This window comes from Microcaecilia unicolor, chromosome 8 (genome assembly GCF_901765095.1).
Source record: "Microcaecilia unicolor chromosome 8, aMicUni1.1, whole genome shotgun sequence".
Taxonomy (NCBI): domain Eukaryota; kingdom Metazoa; phylum Chordata; class Amphibia; order Gymnophiona; family Siphonopidae; genus Microcaecilia; species Microcaecilia unicolor.
In genome coordinates this window covers 49,548,553-49,571,596 of record NC_044038.1, presented here as the reverse complement: position 1 = coordinate 49,571,596, position 23,044 = coordinate 49,548,553, and the positions used below count along the sequence as shown (strand labels likewise).

Sequence of the window (23,044 nt, the reverse complement as noted above, 5' to 3'; positions counted from 1 at the left end):
CTGAAGCCGGCCTCTAAAGCATGCCAGAGCTGCCACCTGCACCTTAGGAGAATTCAGTGAGAGTGATTTCTGTACACTCTCCTGAAGAAACACGAGGATAACCGATACCGAAACTGCTGACAATCCCGAACTCGCACACCACAAATTGAAGGTACGCCACACCCTAGCATAAGCTATTGAGGTGGATCTTTTCCGAGCCTGAAGCATCATAGCGATAACCACGTCCGGATACCCTTTCTTTCTCAACTTTGTCCTTTCAAGAGCCAGGCTGTAAGACCAAAGAGGGAGGGATCCTCCATCATGACTGGTCCCTGCAGCAAGAGACCGTCCTGCACCTGGAGCTGGAGAGGACGATCAAACAGGAGCTGACCATAGTCGCATACCAGGAACGTCTGGGCCAATCCGGGGCCACCAGGATCACTTGACCGGGATGACTGGCAATGCGTGTCAGTAACCTGCCCACCATAGGCCACAGGGGAAAGGCATAGAGCAGGCCCCTGGCCAAGGTTGTAGAAGAGCATCGATGCCTTCCGAGCCCAGTTCTCTTCCCCTGCTGAAGAAACGGGAACCTTCACATTGAATGCGGTGGCCATTGTCCATCACCGGCATCCCCCAACAGACAGCAATCAGATCAAAGGCCAGAGGGGAGAGTGTCCATTCCCCCGGCTCCAACTGGTGGCGACTGAGAAAGTCCGCTTGCACATTCTGTGACCCCGCTATATGAGCCGCCGTCATGACAGAGAGATGTCTCTGCCCAACTGCAGATCAGGGCACCTCGCGCGCTAGTGGTGCACTCCTGGTGCCCCCCTGACAGTTCACATAGGCAACCGCTGTCGCATTGTCCGAGAGAACTCGAACTGGGCAACCACAGAGAAGAGACAGAAACTCCCAAAGGGCCAGACGAATCGCCCGCAACTCCAAGCAGTTGATGGACCAAGACACCTCCGTCAAGGTCCAAATGCCCTGGGCCATCTGTTGGAGGCAATGAGCCCCCCCAACCAGACAGCGACACATCGATGGTCACAATCTTCCATTCCGGGGTTTGCAGAGGAATGCCCGACACCAGATTCTTTTGAATGAACCCCCAGTGCATGATTGTGTGCAGACGGGTCAAACATGGCACCCGAACCTCGTAATCCTCTGAAAGAGGAGACCAACGGCTCAGAAGGTGCCACTGCAGGAGGCGCATGTGAGCTCTGGCCCACTTTACGACATCCAAGGTGGAGGCCATGGAACCCAGAACTTGTACATAGTCCCAAGCCTGCAGGTTCAGAGTTTGGAACAGAGATTGCAACCGACCCTGCAATCGCTGTGCTCGAGCTGAAAGAAGAGAAACTATCCCTGTTCGGGTATCGAAGCACACTCCCAAGTATTCCAGCGTCTGGGAGGGCGTAAGGCTGCACTTTGCGAAGTTGATCACCCAACCAAGCGATTGAAGCAACCCGACCACTCTGTCGGTTGCCCGTCGACTCTCCTCGAAAGAAGACGCCCGCACAAGCCAGCCATTAAGGATGGACTTGAATCCCTTCCTTTCTGAGATAGGCCGCCACTACGACAAGGACCTTGGAAAAAGGCCAAAGGGCATCGCTTTGAATTGAAAATGACGACCGAGCACTGCAAAGCGAAGAAAACGCCTGTGGGGAGGCCAAATAGGCCTCTTTGAGATCGAAACACGTCAAAAACTCCCCTGGCTATACCGCTGCGATCACCAAGCGGAGGGCTTCCATGTGGAAATGCCAAACCCGTAAGGACCTGTTGACGCACTTGAGATCTAGGACAGGTCGCAAAGAACCGCCCTTTTTTGGCACCACAAAATAAACGGAGTATCAACCGTGCCCGCTTTCTGCTGGGGGTACAGGCTAGATGGCTCCCAGTCGTTGTAAGTTAAGGAGGGTGTGACAAACTGCCCGCACCTTGGCGGGAGATTTGCAAGGAGATTCCAGAAATGAGTCTACTATTGGACGAGCCAATTCCAACTTGTAGCCGTCTCTGATAACCTCCAAGACCCATCCGTCGGATGTTACCCTGGTCAACTCCACTAGGAATAGGGACAGACTTCCCCCAATAACCGGGTGGAGATGGACCAGGGGCCCATCATTGGGCGGACCTGGCTGCGGGCTGGTTACTGTTACCGGAAAGGAAGACCTGCCTGTCATCTCGAAAGGGCTGACGTCTCTGAGAAGACCTTGCTCTCTGAAAAGAGGCCCCGCAACCTGGACGATAACGACGTGTATCCCTAAACTTAGGTCTAGGTCCCACTGGTCGCACAAATTTGGACCTGTCCTCCGGGAGGCACTGGCCCTTAGAGTCACCGAGGTCCTTCAAAATCTGCTCTAGGTCTGTCCCAAACAAAAGCTTTCCCCTAAAAGGAAGCGTTGCCAGCCGTGACTTAGAGGCCACGTCTGCAGCCCAATGTCGCAACCACAGCCAGCGACGCACAGTGACCACTAGGGAAACCTCCTTCACTGAAGCCTTCAAAAGATCATAAAGAAGATCCACAAGGAAGGCTAAACCAGACTCTAAGGCTGGCAAAACAGCCACGAGGTCCTCCGGAGAGGAGGCTTTCTGTACCCACGATAAGCATGCCCGCACCGCATAGGAGTCATAAACTGAAGCTTGCAGGGAAAGGGCCACTACTTCAAAGGACAGCTTCAAGCAAGTCTCCAACTTACGATCCTGAGGGTCCTTGAGCACCGTGCCACCCTCCACAGGGAGAGTGGTTTTCTTAGTGTCCGCTGTGATTAATGAATCCACCGTAGGAACCTTCAGCAAGTCTAAGTCAGCAGCAGGCAGCGCGTAAAGACGTGACATAGCTCTAGCAACCTTAAGCCCACTGTCCGGCATATCCCACTGTGCCAAAATAAGGATTTTCATGGCCTCATGCACATGAAAGGAATGAGGTGGCCATTTGGTGCCAGACATAATAGAGGGCACCGGACCTGTTCCCCCTGAAGATTTAGGGGGTGAAATGGCCAAAACCTCAAAAGCCCTAATAATCAGGGAGGGAAGCTCTTCCCTGCGTAAAAAGGCGGGCAGCTGTCAGGTCATCCCCCTCCTCAGAAGGCAGGGTGACCTCATCTGCCAAATCCAATGATTTTGAGGGAGAACCCGCAGACAAAACCAGGAAATCTGTGTCAGATAGCTCCTCGGGATCCAAAATCTCCACCCGGGGACGTTTTGGCACGAAAGACTGAGAGGCTGCAGCAATCGAAGTTTGCTGAGGAAGAGACGGGGCTGCCTGAAGAGAAGCTTCTGACTTCTTCAGAAGAAAGGCATTGTGCATCAATAAAACAAAATCCGTGGAAAAAGGAACCGAAAGGAACTCTCCTGCTCCCTCTAAATTGCTTTCCTCCATCGGAGCCTGTGTCACAGAAGCACGCTGTGCCTCCTGTCTGTCAACCACCACGCGCGGACCTAGTCATGCCTGAGAGGAAAAAATGGCGCCCACCGACGCGCGCTGCACTAACTGCCCCAAGGAAACCGCCAAAACTATCCCCTGCGCTTCTGACTCAACGGACGCCTGAGGGGAACCCCCGTTGCGCTGAACACCCCCTGTGGGCTGATGGTGGCACGACTCACACTCCCCCGATACTGCTCTCCGGCCTCCACACCGGGAGCAGCGCTTAGGCGCCTCAGAAGGCACTGACATGCTCCAAAAACGCCTGCCCCTCAAACAGAATCGTCAGCCCGTCTAGCTCCTCCGTATGATTAAACAAAAACAAAGTCTCTTAAACAGACACTTATCTTTTTTTTTTCCACTCAGGAGAGAAAGACAACACCCGATCAGGCCCATAGCCTCGGGTGACGGAGGAAAGGTAGGGGGAGACCAGGAGGGACCTGGCACCACAAGGTGTATACCAGAAGCAACAAACAGCCACTCAACCCCTGACTGTTCTAAACTGGGCCCAAAGGACACCAGTAGCCAGATCAAACCAGAGCTGCACAGAGATGTCCCTCCACCTGCTAGAGAGAATACTGAGGTTTACTTGGCTGCACAGGTCCACATACAGCAAATCTCGGAGGTTCTCTCTATCTCCACCTGCTGGTAGAGGGACACAACCCACAAGTCTCTGGATTGATCTGTGGGACGCTATTGAATAACAAATTACATTACAGGCGGTCTTTTATTCCGCAGTAGCCTTTACAGTTCAATGCGGATAACACTTAAAAATGTATCTAGGATAAACAAAACTGATCACAGAATATAACAAAGTCAACCCACATATTTCTTAAATAAAAAAGTTTTAAGTTGCTTACAAAAGCTATGATATTCCTTTTGGAAGCACACAACAGAAGGTAGAGAATTCCAAACAGAGGCGGACTGAAAAACTGTCTAAAAATCTTGAGTTTACAGACAGAAAACGTAACATTAATTGGCCCGGTAAAAGTTGTTTGTCTAAAAGTGAAAAAATAAATTGGACAGATATGAGGAAGCAGTACTATAAAAATATTAAAAAACTAAGATATGGAACAGGAAAGATTCCAAGATGGCTGCTGTACCTATGAGCTGCTTTCTTAGTTAAGAAAATAATGCCGAAAAGACGGGGGAAAACAGCAGCTCGAGCTTCGCTGCCGCTTCCCCCTTTACCTCTTGGCCCGATGGACCAATATGTCAGACCCTCGGGACAGAATATTCGGATCGGGAGCGATCCCGAGAGTAGTGCCGGCGTCTTGGAGGAATCGGCGAACTCCGGGCCAAGTGTTTCGTTGAGCCCCGATCAGAGGACTCCGCCCCCGCAACCGCGGTTTACCAGCTCTCCCGCAGGAGGATCAACGGGGCCTCCGCCTTTGAGCGGAAGGGTAATTCCAGTGAAGGAAGCTCTTGAACAGCGCGAGGAAGAGCCAGAGGGTCAGTTTACAACTCCCGAGATGACCATTGCAGGGACCCAGGCTGCGGGACGAGGAGGAGAAGAATTAGTGGGTTCTCAGGATCTACTTTTGTCTTTTTCCCTTAAAATTCCGGAGAAACCTTCTGAGGTAACGTTGGATGCCTTATGGGACTTAATGGCACAGGCCGTTAAGACCTTTACTGGTCAATCTAAAGTTTTATCTGAGAAATTGGTTTCTATAGAACAGAAGATAGTTAAAAATGAATCTGATATTAAAGGTTTAAAAGACAATGAAGAAAAGATGGATAAAAAGTTTCTAGAGGCTGAGAAAGTACAACAAACTATGGTGAAAGATGTTGTAAATCTGAGAAGGAAGATGGAACTTTATGACAATTTTATGAGGTATAATAATATCAGATTTATAAATTTCCCCATGGTCAAAATGGTGAAACCTGTAGACATGCTTAAAAGATACCTATTGGAAGTGTTACAAATTCCTCAAGAAACTTTACCACCTTTCAACCAAGCATATTATGTGCCACAAAAAGATCTTCAGCAAGAACAATATGTCTCATTAGATGTTTCCACACTATTAGAGACTTCTGAAACTGAACAAGCCAGGCCAGCGACCTTGATTGCTACCTTAGCATTATCATCAGATAAAGCTTGGCTATTTAGAATGTTCTTTAGAAATAAAGATAAATTATTTCTTGGACTTAAAGTAAATTTGTTCCCAGACGTTTCAAAGGAAACTCAAAAGAGAAGAAAACAATTTCTTTTGTTAAAATCAGCAGTTCTTCAATTGGGAGCCGTATTTTATTTGCGGTTCCCATGTAAATGTGTGATTCGATATAATTTGATGAAGTATGTATTCACAGAACCCTCACAATTAACATCCTTCTTAGCCTCTAAGAATACAATAGGAGTGAAATAAGAAGTTTTTTCTGTTAGTTCTAGGTATTACTTGATGTTGTTTTAAACAATTTTCTTCTAGTTACCTCCATATATTGTATCTTGGATTCTCTCTTTGGTGGACTTAATATATTTCATATTATTTTTTCTTTTATGTTTTCGTATGTATAGATATCCTGAAATATTTACTTTCCTGCTCAAGGTTATATATCTTGATATATTTTGTAAAATAAATAAATAAATAATTTAAAAAAAACAAAAAAACTAAGATACGTAGCTTAAAATTAACCCTTGTCATGATCAGTAGACAATGGAGTTTGTAAAAATATGGCTTAACTGAATCAACAGCCTTCAATGAATGAATTATCCTTATTGCCATATTTTGAACTGTTTTCAAAATAGAATTGGTACAGCCTACATAGACTACATTGCAGTAATCAAACTTTTGAGAGTAATAACGATTGAACTAGAAGCTTAAAAGATAGCAATTCAAAGTATTTCTGAACAATTCGTAATTTCCTTAATAGAAAAAAGGAACTCTTAACTATCTTCTTTACCCGATTAAGCATAGTGAGTTGACTATCTACCTCAACTCCCAGGATATGAGTGGAAAATTTGAATTTAAATTCAGTGTTTCTAAAAGTGAATCATTCTTTTCCCATATTATCCTTAACAGGACCTAACCATAAAATTTGTTTTTCTCCTGATTAAGCTTCAAACGAAAACTCAAAGCCCAATGTTCAATAGTCTCAATACACAACTGAATTCGGTACATCATTTTAGAATACTCTCAAGGGACCAGCATTAATATAGCGATATCATCAGCTTCTATAAAAGAGGGTAGCTGCAGACTGTCAAGTGTTTTTCCCAAAGGCTGCAATAGAAAGTTGAACAGAGTGGGCAAGAGGGGGGAGCCCTGGGGGACTCCACAAACAGGTGTCCAGATTTCTGATAAAAGTCTCCCTATTTCCTAACTCTATAACATCTTTTCTCCAGGAACCCCCTAAACCAATCTAGCACTACCCCTCTTATGTCAAAACTATATAACAGAAACAATAATACCTCATGATCCACAAGGTCAAATGCGCTTGATAAGTTGAATTGAATTACTACAGCACACTCTGAATGACTCAAAAAATTTAATTATTTACTAGTAAAAAAGGCCCGTTTCTGAACACAATGAAATGGGCGCTAGCAAGATTTTCCCCCAGGTCGCCGCTGCTCCCCCCTCCACCACTCACTCCCCCCCTCCCCGAGGTCGTCACCGCTTCACCCCTCCTGAGGTGATCCAACAGCCCCCACCAAACTGCCTCATGCATATTTCACACACCTTCCCAGTATCTCCTTCCCTCCGAGTGTCAGGGTCCCCCTCCCTACCTCCCAGATCCCTGAGTTTCCCACTTCCAGGATCCCTCCTCCCTCCCTCACAGTTCCAGGATCCCCCCTCCCTCCCTCACAGATCCAGGGTCGTCGTGCCTCCCTTCCTCCCTCCCGTCCACTGCCAGCCCCCCCTTACGAATGTTTTAATTCTCACTTACCCAGTCGGAGTTACGGCATATGGTGGCGGCAGCAGCAGCATCGTTAACGGTGTACAGGCTCAGGCCGTCTCTGTCTCTCAGCTCTGGTCCCGCCCTCATTTCCTGTTTCCGCAAGGGCGGGACCAGAGCTGAGAGACAGAGATGGCCCGAGCCTGTACGCCATTTGCCGCTGCTGCTGCCACCGTCTGCCGTAACCCCGACTGGGTGAAACTTCAAAAATTCGTAAGGAGGGGGGGCTGGCAGTGGGAGGGAGGGAGGAAGGGAGGCACGACGATCCTGAAACTGTGAGCGAGGGGGTATCCTGGAACTGGGAGGCAGGGAGGGATAGAGGGAGGATCCTGGAAGTGGGAGGGAGACCCTGAAACTCGGGGATCTGGGAGGGAGACCCTGACACTTGGAGTGAGGGAGGGAGATACTAGGAAGGTGTGTGAAATATGGACGAGGCAGTTTGTGGGGGGGGGGGCTGCTGGATCACCTCGGGGGGGGGGGGGTGGAGGGGGGAGCGGTGGCAACCTCAGGGGTGGTGGAGGGGTGAGCAGCAGTGGCAGCAACCTGGGGGGGGCGTGGTGTTGTCATTAAACTTATCTTGCAAATATTTTCCGAATAGCGGCAAATACAGTATTTAAAATCACCAAAATCCGGTTAATGACATTTTCTTTGTATACTTCCCATGGTCTGGTGGGCTGCATAAAATTCAATGGTGGGCCACTGGTTGCCCACCCCTGACTTACACAATTCTTTAGAAAGACAGCAGAAGCACCTGATTAAAAGGCAGTACTCTTTGTTGGCATACTGATGGCTATGTATTCTATACAAACATGTTTGTTCTCTGGCTGCTGGGGCAATGAATTTACAATAAACAAAAGAATCTTCCTTACCCCCAGAGGAACTCTAGGAGAGAAATTTGCTCAGCTAAAAGCCAGCTGAGTTCTCTTGAGAGCTCTTCCTGAAACAAACACTTCACTAGCAAAGATCTGGAGATATTTCCTCCCTCAGGAGACCGCTTTTGACTCAGCAGTTTTCCTTAGGCTCAGTCAAAACCAAGGTTGGGATCTTTCACAACTGCCTGTGGGATTTCCCTGGAGGTCCACTTGCCTTCCTCCTTTCCCAACTTGTGCCTCAGACTTGGAAGGAAAGAGGGGGCTGCGCAGGGCTGTAGATGTGTTTTTGTATCTGAAGGGCTTACACAGCATAGGCGAAGAACTGGTATTTCCACTCATCCTATTAGAAGGCTACCAATGTGGAATGGCCTAGTGGTCAGAGCACTGGCTTTGACATCCAGAGGTGGTCGGTTCAAATCCTACTGCTGCTCCATGTGATCTTGGGCAAGACGCTTAACCCTCCATTGCCTTCCTGGGACAGAAAACTACCTAGTGTACCTGAATGTAACTCATCTTGAGCTACTACTGAAAAAGGTGTGAGCAAAATCTAAATAAATAAAAACAACATATGATTCCATTGCTGTTATTTAACAATGAACATCTAAAGTGCAAATCAGGCTAAAACAGTCTACACAAAAAGTGCAGCTGTGAAAGCAGGACAATCTGATAGGGATTTTAAGTGAGGACCCAGGTCCACCCATGGGTACATACTGAAGAAAGCCACAGCATGATGGCTGAAACGTCATTTCCACTTACTCAGGCGCGCCAAGACCCAAACAACTGCGACAAACACCTTTTAGTGTGCACCCTTGCCATTGCCAGCATTAGGGAGCAAGTTATGCTCCTGCCACTGTTTTTTAAATGTCCCTCGGCGCCTGTTTAAAGGGTCAAAGGCAGCATATAAGAATCACCTGCTGCTGCTGGCTGACCTGGAAGCCTCCCTCTGCTGCGTCCCCCGTCCCCCCCCAACTCTGACACATGTTAAAGCCATGAAGTCAGTGTGAGTGCAACCTATTCTTGGGGGTTATCTTGGATCCCCTGAACAGACCATTTTTTATCATCTTGCTATATAAGAAATAAACTCGAGCAGCTCTCCTAAGCCCCCTGTACAGCAGTGTTCAGAACCATATCGGATGCACACCCCAAAAATCAGACAGGAAGTCACATTCTGGTCCTCACTGGCTGAAAACCGGTCTGGTTTTAAGAACATCTAATGAAAATGAATGATATTTATTCATGTTTGCCACACTGTTCAGAACCTGTCTTATCAATGAAGTCTGTCTGAATTGACACAGCCTAGATATTGAATCACGATTTGAATGCGCAACACCTCTTCTTGAAAAACTTCACTGGCTCCCTATCAGAAAACGAATCAACTTCAAGGTCTACACATTAATCCACAGGATTATCCACTGTGAATCCTCTGGGCTATATGCTCAATCTGATTGACCTTCCCACCAGAAACATGTCTGAAACTTCGCAAACTTACCTTAACCTGCATTACCCCAATTGCAAAGGAACCACGTACCTACTATGGATCCAACTTCTCCTTCTTAGGCAGCCCTCCCCAGACCCATCAGATCTATCAGCGACCATCTACCCTTCCGAAAATCGCTAAAAACCCATCTGTTCAAGCAGGCCTACCCAAATGACCCAAACTAATCCTATGAACCCATCTACCCAACACATATCCAGGAGACAACAACAATGACCCAGACTACATCTCCCATCAAATTTCCCAAGGCTTATCCTGTGTCCCCTCCCCCCTCCCTACCCCCCTCCAATGATCACCTACCCCTTGCTCATACCTCTCCTACTCCCTTCACCCTTGCCCATCTCTACCTACCTATCTCTTTCATTTTCTCTATCAATATCTATACTCTGTAATCCATATTATTATGTAAGCCGCATTGAACCTGCTTTGAGTGGGAAAGCGTGGGGTACAAATGTAATAATAAATAAATAAATTTGCAGTATGACCTTTTGACATTATGTAAAAGTTGGCAACAACACTTTGTTGTGTTCCTTTTAAACAGTGGTGAAATGCAAGTAATGCATTATTGTAACCCAATATTAAGACACTTTGGTGCTTATCTTCAAAGCACATAGACTTACAAAGTCACATAGTAACAGATGTAACTTTGCAAGTCTATGTGCTTTGAAAATGAGCCCTATACATGATCTCGCTCACTACAGGAGTGCACCTTTCCCAGCCCATCATCTACTATGTTGATGGCCTAATGGATCTCATCCTAGAAAAACAATCTCCCTTCACAGGCTGATTGCTAAGATAATAACTACAAGTTTCCAGCAAAATGTTCTGTCAATCACTTTAATCACTGAATGACCAACATCTTCATATTCCTTGAGTAATGCATTTGATACACTACCTTTCTGTCACCTTTTTGTGACCAATAGACTTTCCCACCAAAATCACCTCAAATCCTAGTCAGTCAGGTTTGAGAACCCACTATATATAAAGACAAACTGCAGACCTCACAGCGGTTGGCATATCTGGATTTAAAAAAAGGTTTGGACAATTTCCAGGAGGAAAAGTCCATAGCCTGCTATTGAGGCAGACACGGGAAGGAACTGCTTGCCCTGGGATTTGTAGTACAGAGTGTTGGCACGATTTGGGTTTCTGCCAGGTCCTTGTGACCTGGCTTGGCCACTGTTCGGAAAACAGGATACTGGGCTAGATGGACCATTTGTCTGACCCAGTATGGCCAGTCTTATATTCTTAGGTTCATATCCTGAAGAAAACCACAGCATGATGGCTGAAACGTCATTTCCACTTACTCAGGTGCACCAAGACCCCAACAACTGCGACAAACACCTTTTTGTGGTACAACCAAAGCAGTTTCCATATCATATACAGGTATTTTCTCTGGTCCTAGCAGGCTCAGTCTGTACCAGGAGCTACAGTAGGAATGGAAAGGCAGTATATTAAATACAGAGCGGTGGTGGGAGGCGGGGATAGTGCTGGGCAGACTTATACGGTCTGTGCCAGAGCCAGTGGTTGGGAGGTGGGGCTGGTGGTTGGGAGACGGGGCTAGTGCTGGGCAGACTTATACGGTCTGTGCCCTGAAGAGCATAGGTACAAATCAAAGTAGGGTATACACAAAAAGTAGCACACATGAGTTGTCTTGTTGGGCAGACTGGATGGACCGTGCAGGTCTTTTTCTGCCGTCATCTACTATGTTACTATGTATGTTACTAAAAAAACATAAAATGATTCTGGTGCCGCGGAGTATTCAGACAGTAAAGCTAAGAGACTGTCACCAGCCTATCAGTGCTAGTTTAAAGGCCAATTTTCACACAGCTAACATGGTTGTGAAGTTTGCATGGTTGGTTGGTTTGTTTATTTTTTTAAGGCTATAAGTTGCATATTTTTACCCAAAGAGAGGGAGGAGGAGTAATTTTCAAACAGACCCTTTTGAAAATAAAGCAGGCTTTATCCGAGATTTGCACTCCCTCTCTCTAGGCACAGTACAGTTGGGTAAAGATACTTTTTAAGGCAGCAGTGCTGTAGGGTTGGAATATTCCTGGTGCTGGTTAATTTCTCTACACCTAGCAGGTATTTTATTGTCACTGTAAAAAGCAAAAACATAGTAACATAGTAAAATGATGCAGAAGACGACTTTTATTGTCCATCCAGTCTCCCCAGCAAGGCGGTCAGTGTTGAAACAGCTGCTCCATGCAGGTTCCACCCCTCTATGTCCTGTTTAAAGTGTGAAGGTCATTTAAGTTTTCCTTTGATTCTATCCTCTTTCTATATAAGGGTCCTCTGTGGATATCCCATGCATTTTTTTAAATTCTTGCACTATTTTTGTCCCTACCACCTCCACGTTTAGTCTTACTGAACCTCGTTTTTATTGCCTGCAATATATCAGATCAAGATTGCAAAATTCTGGTTAGCAAATGTAGGTAACAAATTCTATTATTTACTATAATAATTTGCACCTCCAATGTTCTGAAGCTGACCGTGGCACACTTGAAGTGAAGCGTTCATAAGGTTCGTAACTCTGTCACCATCCCTCTCTGTCCTGCCCTCGCGTCAAAACATGATGATGCCGAGAGCGGAACAGTGAGAGGGAAGGGCACGCTGCAGAGTTGCAAAGCAAAGGAACGCGACGTCACAAGCATGAGGGTGTCGTCATCCCTCCCTTCCTCCCTCCCAGTTCCAGGGTCCCTCCTCCCTCCCTCTCAGTTCCAGGATCGTCGTCCCTCCCTTCCTGTTCCAGGCCCCCTCCCTCCGATTTTTAAAAGTCATCTTCACTTACCAAGTCAGGGTTACGGCAGCAGCCCTTGCGGAAACAGGAAATGAGGGCGGGACCACAGCTGAGAAAGAGAGAGAAGGGCCGAGCCTGCACGGGTTTTACCGCTGCTGCCGACTGCTGTAACCCTGACTTGGTAAGTGAAGACTTTTAAAAATCGGAGGGAGGGGGCCTGGAACTGGAAGGGAGGGAGGGAGGGATGACGACCCTGGAACTGGGAGAGAGGGGGCCCCTAGAACTGGGAGGGAGGGAGGAGGGGGGACCCTAGAACTGGGAGGGAGGACCCCTGAAACTCGAAGGGAGGAGGGGACCCTGAAACTCGGAGGGAGGGGGGACCCTGAAACTCGGAGGGAGGGAGGGGGACAACGACCCTGGAACTCGGAGGGAGGGAACAACCCTGGAACTCGGAGGGAGGGAAGGAGGGGGGATGACCCTGGAACTCGGAGGGAGGGAGGGAGGACAACGACCGTGAAACACGGAGGGAGAGGGGACACTGGAACAGGGAGGGAGGGAGGGCCCCTGGCACACACTCTCAATCTCACACACACACACTCTCACTCACAGACACACTCACACCCAGTCTCACTCTCTCTCTGTCACACACGCACATTCACTCCCTCTCTCTCACACAGTCACTCTCACACACACTCCGAGGAAAACCTTGCTAGCGCCCATTTCATTTCTTTGAGAAATGGGCCTTTTTTACTAGTATGACATAAACAGTAGGAGCAGACTGACTCCCCGCCAAATGCCAGGCAGTACAAACATCGACCGAGTGAATTAAGGCAAAACTGAACCATTCCAGCTAAGGCTCCTGTTTCTGCCCGATTCAGAAGCAAACTAGTCTGGATCAGAACAGACAACAGCTAAACTGTCTCCTTCCCTCATAATGCAGCCAATTCCAGGTGGTTTAAACTTCTCCTCTGGACATCAGAGCAAAACCACAACATAGAGTAGCTGAGCCATCCGGCTGCAGGAGGTTTCTGACCTGTCTTCCACAGCACACACACTGCTAGGCAGGATTGCCAAAGAGTCATTAAGTCTCTTTTTCCAACTCAACAGAATGTTGTAAATAATTTAAGGACTTATATATATGTTTGTCCATCTGTGTTGGGGGGGAGGGGGGGGAATAACTCTAGACACTTAACAGAATGGGACCAAATTTGCCATGGAAGAACCAGTAAAAAGTCACAAGAGTTCAAAAATGGGTCAAATCACAACAGATATTCCAGAGAAATTAAGTCATTAAAAAAAAAAAAAAAACTATCCCAATGCATTTCTATGGGAGAAGAGTTCCAGCAGCTGCAGAACAGTGATACATTAAAACATATTACTATTATATTATGTTACAATGGTTAGAGAATTGCTCTTTTCAAACTGCACCTCCCCTGGCATTTCTCTCTCAAACACACAGAAGGGTTGGGAATTATTCCATGAGGTATGCACTGGATGCTTTCTGTATCACAAACTACCCCCCTCCCCCATTCCCTACCACATCCTCTTTCTACTGGGCTGTCTTAGGGGGTCCTTTGACTAAGCTGTTTTAAACACTTGCACACGTTTACTGCAGCTTAAAAGGGTGTACTGCAGGACATGCTCGGGCATCCTCTGATAAATGCCAAACTATCACGCACTATAAAATATTTTTTAAAATTTTGGTGTGGATGGAGAATATCTGGGGGCAGAGATAAGTGTTTCTGTGCTAATCAGTTAGTGCAGCTACATTACCACACACTAACTGATTACCAAAGGATTATCACGTGAGCTCTTAACAGTAATTTTTTTTTTTAATGGCCACACACTAACGGAAACATTTGTGAATAGTCATTAATTCTTAGTTTTTGGAGGAAAAGGCTTCAGATGCTCGGCTGATTATTTACTTATGCATATTGGGGGGGGGGGGGGGGGGGGTCAAATATGCCAGGCAGGCTTCCTCACCAGCCTTGAAAACCTCTGCCAGCAGCAGACATGAGAAGCTAAGTTTCTGTGATGCTTTTAAGAGAATTATTGCTAAGATTTGTAAAGTTGATTGTATAAAAAAAAAAAAGGAAAGAAAAAAAAAAACAACCTGTAAAGGAGTTCATTCTGGAGGTTTTCAAGGCTGATGAGGAAGCCCGCCCAGCATATCTGAAAAAAATGCAATATGCATAAATAAATAGCCAGCCGAGCATCTGAAGCCTTTTCCTCCTAAAACTAAGAATAAAAAATCTACATACATAAAACCATAAGAACGCAACTTAGTCTTCATAGTTTTGAAAGTAATTCATTAATAAGGGTTGCGGCCATTTATAGAAACAAGTTGTATAGTCATTAATGCAAATAAAATGGCAAATTGGCCATTTTACTACTACGGTAAAAAGGCCTTACAGCACAGGAAAAACCCACATAAGGGTGAGCTAACGCCACTTTACACTGCAACTCAGTGATTCAGATGTGTATTTCATTTTCTTAGTTGTAAGTCGAACTCTACTGTGAAACCTAGTGATTGAACCATACAGTTTTCTCATATATGTTATATACAGTGAGTGATTAAACTGTGTTTGCTACTGGTTGCAGTGTGTACAGCCTCCTAGTAGGCAAGAAGCATGACAATACTCATTTACTTGCTCTACTGCCACTGTTTTAAATGTAAAATGCTTCCTTTTAAATTGATTGACTGTGGCATCTAATAGTTATATATATTATCATTCTTTATTTCATTTTTATTATTCTTCCAAATTAACCGAATGTTTGGGCACAGCTCCACATGCTTTTCCACTTGTTAACATGTAAGCGTACATAGAGTTTATAAGACTTGGTACACAGTGCTTTACAGACACTGCGAAGACAGTCCCCTATTCATTATAACTATTGAAAACATGCAACGCCTCTGAATTTGTGGAAAATTACCTAGCTAAAAACATTCCAAGGTTATTTAAACTTTACTGAAACAATCTGTGATATCCACAAGAGCATGGTGGTTAATCATTTTCTAAAATGTATTCTTATTTGCACAAAGAAGGAATTTACACACAAATATTTAGTATACTTAACTTAGCCTTTTCTATCACTAAGGGTAGCCAAGAGGTCAATGGATCAAGAAAAGAAATGGTGACAAAAAAAAAAAAGACAGGTATTATATAGTTTACATGATTTTTTTGCTAACAGCCTCTCCTTTACTCCTTAAGCTTCAAGCCCATCCAGACCCTGCCCATTACTACTAAGGACAGAAAGGTCTGAGGCAAGTTTCCATAAAGTCTACTGCACAAGGGCTATGACTCTAGAACCAGCTGACCCCAGCAACTGAACCAGGTTTCCCGGCATAACCATCAGGCCAGTCCATTAATATGTTATTCATTTCTGTTGTGTTTATATTGTTGGTACCGACTTAAAAAAAAAAAGCAGTCATGAAAATTGCTGTATACCATGATGAAAACCTCAAGTCCTACAACCTAGGAAATAATTAAAGCAGCAGCATTTCTCACCTGCTGCAAAGCTGATATTTTGACTTGGCTCTTAATAATAAGAACAGAACGTAGTCAGAAGTGTTGTACAACACGGCACCATCAGAGTAATATCCATTCACTAGTCACAAATGTTAAAAAGTAATGCATTAAGGTGCAAATAGCTTTGCTCAGTGCAATTCCATACAGATAAATGGCACCAGGATTGGTTCTAGGCACCTGCAAAGCAAGCTTGTACTCGATGCAGCATTTTTGACATCATTTTGAAAAGACTAGGGACGTGCATTCATCAGCGTGTATTCATTTTTTTTTAATGTCTTAAAATTTTTAGTGCACACAAAATCTATTGAACACAGGTTAACCTACAAATTAAGGGGGTCTTTTACAAAGACGCACTAATGGTTTTAGTGCATGCTAAACGCTAGAGACGTCCACTGAAATCTATGGGAATCTCTAATGTTTAGTATGTGCTTATTTTTAGCACATGCTAAAAACGCTAGTGTGCCTTTTGTAAAAGGACCCATAAAGCACATACCATCCATTTGCACATATTAGAAAGTTTTAATGTGTGTTAAAAAGAATTGCAAAAAGCAGGCATGGGGGGGGGGGGGGGGGGGGAGAACCACAATTTATTTATTTATTTGTAACATTTATATCCCACATTTTCCCACCCATTAGCAATATCGTAAAGGCGATCGCCAAGTCCGGTAGATGTTAAACTAATTTAATCATGGGTTATTCACAATAAATTCATGGGTTGGGTTCGGTGTGTGTATTGGGGGGGGGGGGGGGGGGGCTTCAGCCAAAAAATGGTTTTTCTTAAGGCACAAAAAATCTAGAGCCAGTCCTGAGTAGCAGACAGTGCAAAATTATGCTTGCAAAGTTTTCACAGACATTATTTGCTGATTTTCCATGCAAAATTGTTTGCAAAGCCATTTGCAAAAATTATGCAAAAGTTGTTGATGAGCTGAAAAATCACTCCACATATAGTTAAGCTTTGAACTCATTGCCAGAGGATGTGGTTAAAACAATTAGCATAGCTGGATTTTAAAAAGTTTGGACAAATTTCAGGGAAGAAAGGTCCACAAGCTGTTAAAATACACCTAAGGAAAAACCACTGCATATCCCTGAGCGTAAGTGGAATTGAATCTTGCTACTTTTTGGGATTCTGCCAGGTACTTGTGATCTGGACTGGACACTACTGGAACCAAGATACTGGGCTTGACGGACCCTTGATCCAGCGGTGTAGCAAGGCCACCTGACACCAAGAGGCTCATTTTCAAAGCAAACAGACTTGCAAAGTTACATAGGTTACCATGAGGTGTATTTTCAAAGAACTTAGACTTGCAAAGTTACATAGAGGGGCATAATCAAACAGCGCCGGCCAAATAGCTGGCTGGCTCCGCAAGGGGGTGGAGCCAACCGTATTTTCAAAATACGGTTCAGGCCGGCTAAATCGATTGCTGGGTGCAGAGGAGATGGCCGGCTTCGTTTTTTAGCCATAATGGAAACCGGGCCCGGCCATCACAAACCCGACTAAATGCAAGGCATTTGGTCGTGGGTGGAGCCAGCATTTGTAGTGCATTGGCCCCCCTCACATTCCAGGACACCAACCAGGCACCCTAGGGGGCACTTCTAAAAATTAAAAAAAAAAAAAAAAAATTAATAGCTCCCAGGTGCATATCTCCCTTACCTTGGGTGCTGAGCCCCCCAAATCCTTCCCCAAAACCACTCTCCACAACTCTACACCACTACCATAGCCTTAACGGGTGAAGGGGGCACCTACATGTGGGTACAGTGGGTTTTGGAGGGCTCAACATTAACCACAGGTGGAACAGGTGGGGGGGGGGATGGGCCTGGGTTCACCTGCTCCCGGGACCTGCATACTGCTGTCAGGGAGCTGGGTATGACATTTCAGGCTGGCAAAAAACTTTTTTTTTTTGGGTGGGAGGGGGTTGGTGACCACTGGGGGAGTAAGGGGAGGTCATCCCCGTTTCCCTCCGGTGGTCATCTGGTCAATTGGGGCACTTTTTTGTGACTTGGACCTAAAAAGAAATGGACCAAGTGCGGTCGGCGAAATGCTCGTTTGAGCCGGCCATGTTTTTCCCATTATGGGGTGAAGCCGGCTATCTCGTAACCATACCCCATCCCACCCCCACCCCGCCTTCTGTACCCTCCCTTTAAGGTTGGCCGGCTCCGCGACGAAAAGCAGTTGGGTTGGCTAAAATCGGCTTTCGATTATAACAATTTGGCCCGGATCAGGAGATCGCCAGCCATCTCCCGATTTGTGTTGGAAGATGTCCGGCGATCTCTTTCGAAAATAAGCTGGCTGGTAACCTTTGAAAATGAGTCCCCATGTAACTTTGTAAGTTTATGTGCTTTGAAAATGAGCACCCAAATGTACACCTTGTGACACACTAACAATTAAGCTGTGTGACTGTTCAACCCTAAGGCATAAGGTTTAGCTCACCAGTAAAATGCTTTACTGCACCACTGAATAAGTACAGTGCAGGAAAGCAACATGACCCTTGTCCAGTCATCAAGCTATACCAATGTGAAAAGACCCTAAGACTTTGTTGCAGATGGCTGCTGAATAATTTTGCATGAACAAGCGTTTCAGACAGCTCTTATCTAGGTAGAACTATTAACCATACACATACTAAGTTCCATGGTGCAAACCACATTTTGGGGCCTACCTGAGCAATGGACATGAGGAGAGTAATGCATGGAAGCTGGGGCAAGTTTTCAACAATGCAGGGGTGCAGTTTTTGTTCCCCAACATAAAGATTTGTCTGCCCAACTTTATTTTTAAGGTACAGGGAGGGCAGGGGAGGAGGGAGGGGGTCACTAGACCGTCCAGGGTCATTTGCTGGGGGGAGGAGGGTTAAGGTCCGGTGCATTGGAATTGTCAAATGCATATGACAGCTCAGGCTTGCAAACAGTGAGCAACGCACAAAGGGACATCCGTGCATCTCATTTGCATGTGATCCCCTTTGTGCATTGCTTGCTGTTTGTGACTTGCTAAAGTTTAGTGAATACACACTTTGTGCCTGATCATTCACCGCATGACTAAATGAGTACCTTTCCACTGTTCAATTTAATATCACATGGTGGTGAGGGAAACTAACTAGTCCCAGGCTATAGCACCTGTGATTTTAAACAAGTTAGGAACTTATCCGCAAAATGTTTTCTGTCACAGCTACGTTAGAAAATTATTTCCACTGCACTAGTAAGCTATACTTATACAGCTCATGTTCTCTAAAATATATAATGTTTCAGATTTGAATAGGCCATGCTTTCTCTTGTTATACTTTATGCCACAGAACCATGAAGGCCTTCATTGGTAAAAATAACATCAATTGTGCTGCACAAAACCAGAAAGCAAGCGCTTTGATTGTTGCTCAGAAACTGTGATATTCTAGCTAGTCAATCAAATAGGCAGTGGAGTCATTGGTCCATTTCCCACCTTGGTGAATTGCCTTCCTCTCTATCCTGTATTTTGGATCGGACCATGACTTCCCAGGGTTGGGAACGTGTATTATGCTACAGTGAGGAATATGTCAATAATTTGCTACAATACCAAGAAGAAGAAGAGCCTACACAGTCAACCTCAACAGTAATGGATCTATGGTTAGATATTATTCAGTTAAGAAAGAATGTTATCAGGAACGACATGCATTTCCAGACTATGTTAAGTTATTGTAAGGCAAAAAGGATTCCAAGGGGACTTAGAATCACTAAAGCACCCACTATGTTTTTAGATGATCAGCCTTTTTTAGATAAATGGTGCTGTATATTAAATAAATGTAGCCTAGATCTCGTCTTGGATGTTACAAAAAGAAATAATGTATCCAACGCTGGATAGTCTAATCAAAGACTTCCAAGATCGTCCAACAAAGGTGTAGCGGTACGAAAATGCTTGTCGCTTCCTCTGGTAGGATAATACAGGGGGGAAATGCTTGTTCTTGCCCATCCTGCACCTGTTCTATGCATACATGAGAGACAACAGTGTTGACAATGATGTACCTGTCCCCCAGGGATGTGATGGGCTCAATCCACTCTACTATGTACCCGTATATAATACGTAAACTGTTTTGATTGTACCACAGAAAGGTAGTATATCAAATGCATGACCCAGGCCCATATTTACAATGAAAACATATCACTTCACAATCTTGTGATAACAAACCTTGGCACAGATGGAATGCTCGTGTGGCCCTGGATGACAAACTGTAGACAATTCCCATTTACTTATAATCCTTGCCTTGTGCTTCTCCCTATCCTATGCTCAAGGTCTGAAGCTAAACTACTGGAGATCCTATGATCATGCCTGGAGACCGACCCATTGGCAGCGTAACTGCAGGCCACTATTAGGGTCACAACAACATTTTGGCCCACACTTCCATCAGCACTAGGGGGGGGGGGGGGGGAAGGACAGAAAGAAAGATGATTGGTTTGTTTGTGCCAATGCTGCTCCCATCCACCCACCCAGATGCTCTGTCCTCCCTGAAAACAACATTACATTGAACTAATTCCCATATAAAAAGCAGTGAAGCAGGATGGTAGATTTGTTGTTTTGAAATATCTGTGCAGCTCATCTTAAGAGCTGCAGTTAAAGACAGAACCCATTTGCTTTACAGGAAGTGTGGTTCATAATCATATAGTTAATTGGGTAATATGATAGCAACTCATGCTGTGGTAAGCTTGATCAACAAGGCAAACATTTCAGCCCCACTTTGTGATTTTCTGAAATTTAAAATGAGAATGCCATATGCTTCTAAGGAGGAAGATGATGTAGTCAGGAGGATGAGGACCACTTGAAACCATTTTACCCCTTATATAATTCGTGTCTTATGTCCCCACGGGAGCATTTCTTAGTTTCAAGCAAAAAGGCCAAAAAGAAGACACCGTTCTCGGCTCATGACTCAAACACTGTGTGTGACCTTGTCCTTAGCCCAAAAAAAAAAAGTCAAGAAAGAACAGAATGATCGAAGCAGTCCCCGGGTACAGTGCGCTGGCAAGACTACAACAAACATGAGCAGTTTAAATAAAGCGACCACGATGGTCATCTTCAAGCTTTTACATATAAGTGTCATCAGCCACACGATAGGTCGTAGATAATGAAGCAGCAAACATTTACATGTAAAGGGATGCAATATTTTATTTTTTTTTCCTAATTCGTGGGAGTCCTTCCACCAGACACATCAGTATCACTCTGAATTCAAAGCCAGATACATTTCTGGCTGGTGAAGAAGGGGTCCTATGCGGTTTTCATTGTATTTACTATCCCCCGGAACGTCGGGGCGCCACGAGCCGTCCTAGGCAGCAGAGACCTTCTGACCCACCCCGCGTGCAGACCACTCACCAGCACTTTCCTCTCAGCACCGCTCGCTGTTGCCGCCATCACCCCGCGTAGCTACCGATAACAAGTCGATAACCGTCTCCTACCTCCTCAACCACGGTACATTACTAACCTACCCCAGCCGGTAGTCAGCGCCCATTGGCTCAACCATTCCCAACCCCCACGCAGCCCCCTAATTGGTCTACGTCGCCCTCTCAATATCGACACTCCTCCATGGACGTAGTAAAGTGAGCATGCGCTTACTGGACCACGTGATCATACTTAGAATCTCGACTCGTATTAGGTCAGCAGCATCTGCAGGGAATTATTCCCCCCAGCCCTTAAATCGATTGCACACAACGGCAAAAGACATTGATCGGGTGATATATAGTTGTGCTTTTATCGATAGGCTCTTCCTCTGCTGCAGCATTGGTTTGGCTAATGAGTTAATTTAGAAGAGCCTATGGAAAAATTAGACCTTACCTGCTAATTTACTTTGCTTCCAGACCAGCCTAGAGAATGCCAGAGATCCAGAGGCAGGGTAGAGATCACCCCCCCCCCCTTTTACTTCCTTCACCCTGTACCCCCTGATTTTACTTTCCTTTTACATTTTTTTAAAAGCCGGTGTTGGCAGCAATTCCCATACGCTGCCCTGCTGGCCACTGGGCCTCTGAGGAAATAGGAAGATACATCAGAGAGGCAGCCGTAGTAAAGGGAAGATGCGGGTGGCGTGGTCAGACCACCGTATGTGAAGCGCTGCTGCCTCCGACTTTAAAAAAAAAACATAAAAAGAAGGTAAATCGGGGAACGTGATGGAGAAAGGAAGGGAGGAGATACTGCTCCCAGAAGAGTGCTGCCTGAGACCCCCACCTCAGGAGGCCTAATGGACTGCACGTGGCCGCAGCCTCAGTATTTCTAAGTCTCCCAGCAGGTGGTAGAGGTGCAAAGCTGTGCAGTTTCGACTGGTCCGGTAAACCTGGGGGGTTCCTAATCCTAGGGGGGGAAAGTGTTACTGAGGTCAGCAGTGTTTATAATTCATTATGGCTCCTCGCACGACTCTTTCTTGGCTGCTGGTTGGACCTAATGCAGTGTTAGTGCCCAGGACTTTCTAGGTTAAATTGTTTATGCACAGAGGGTTGCCAATTGGCTGGTTTTACAATGGCCAGGCCAGCTGTCTGCAAACCCTTAAAATCGTCTGCACAAAAAGTGTTGTGGTTTTTTTTTTTTTTTTTTTGCCATCTCAGGCAGCTCTCCCTTTCTTCCGCCGGTTTACAGACCTGAAGTGCATACATTTGTGCATGATGTAGGTCTAGGTAGAGAGGGATGGCATTAGGATGGCTGGTGGAGCTGTGCGTTCTTATACACGTAGTGCTGGAGAGCTGGGGCAGCAGGCACGAGTCTATCAGATACTTAGGTATCCAAGTGACAGCTCAGATAAAGGGACTATATCAAGCTAACTTACCAACTAAACTTAATCAACGCCTGGCTGAGCTGGACCGCTGGGCTAACACCTGGATGGGTAGAATTCAGGCAGTTAAGATGATGGTGTTGCCTAAGCTTTTATATTTGTTCATGGCACTTCCTCTTCCCATACCACAGGGATTTTTTTAGACGACTGAACAGGAGAGTTTTTGCCTACATCGGGAAAAAGCGCCCACCCAGGATACGGAGGTCTATGCTATATCAGTCTAAGCTCAAGGGAGGCATGGGAGTACCCCACTATGAGCTTTATTTCAAAGCAGCCCAGTTGCATATACTAGCTGAATGGATAAGTGAAGGAATGACAAAAAAAAAATGGCTAGACTGGGATCAGAAGGGATTGG

General features: G+C 45.6%; 1 protein-coding gene across 2 annotated transcripts in view; it reads right to left on the bottom strand.

The window, feature by feature from the left end:
* ROGDI (rogdi atypical leucine zipper) overlaps positions 1-21,355 on the bottom strand; it is a 57,064-nt gene extending 35,709 nt beyond the window's left edge. The window contains exon 1 of one of the 2 annotated variants that reach the window (XM_030213596.1): positions 21,246-21,355. In XM_030213596.1, coding sequence (XP_030069456.1) covers positions 21,246-21,284 — 39 coding nt within the window. In that variant the 5' untranslated portion in view covers positions 21,285-21,355. Of the gene's footprint in view, positions 1-14,505; positions 14,556-21,245 lie in introns of those variants that run through there. The other variant, XM_030213597.1, reaches the window with a different exon arrangement.
* Between the last annotated feature and the right edge of the window lie 1,689 nt (positions 21,356-23,044).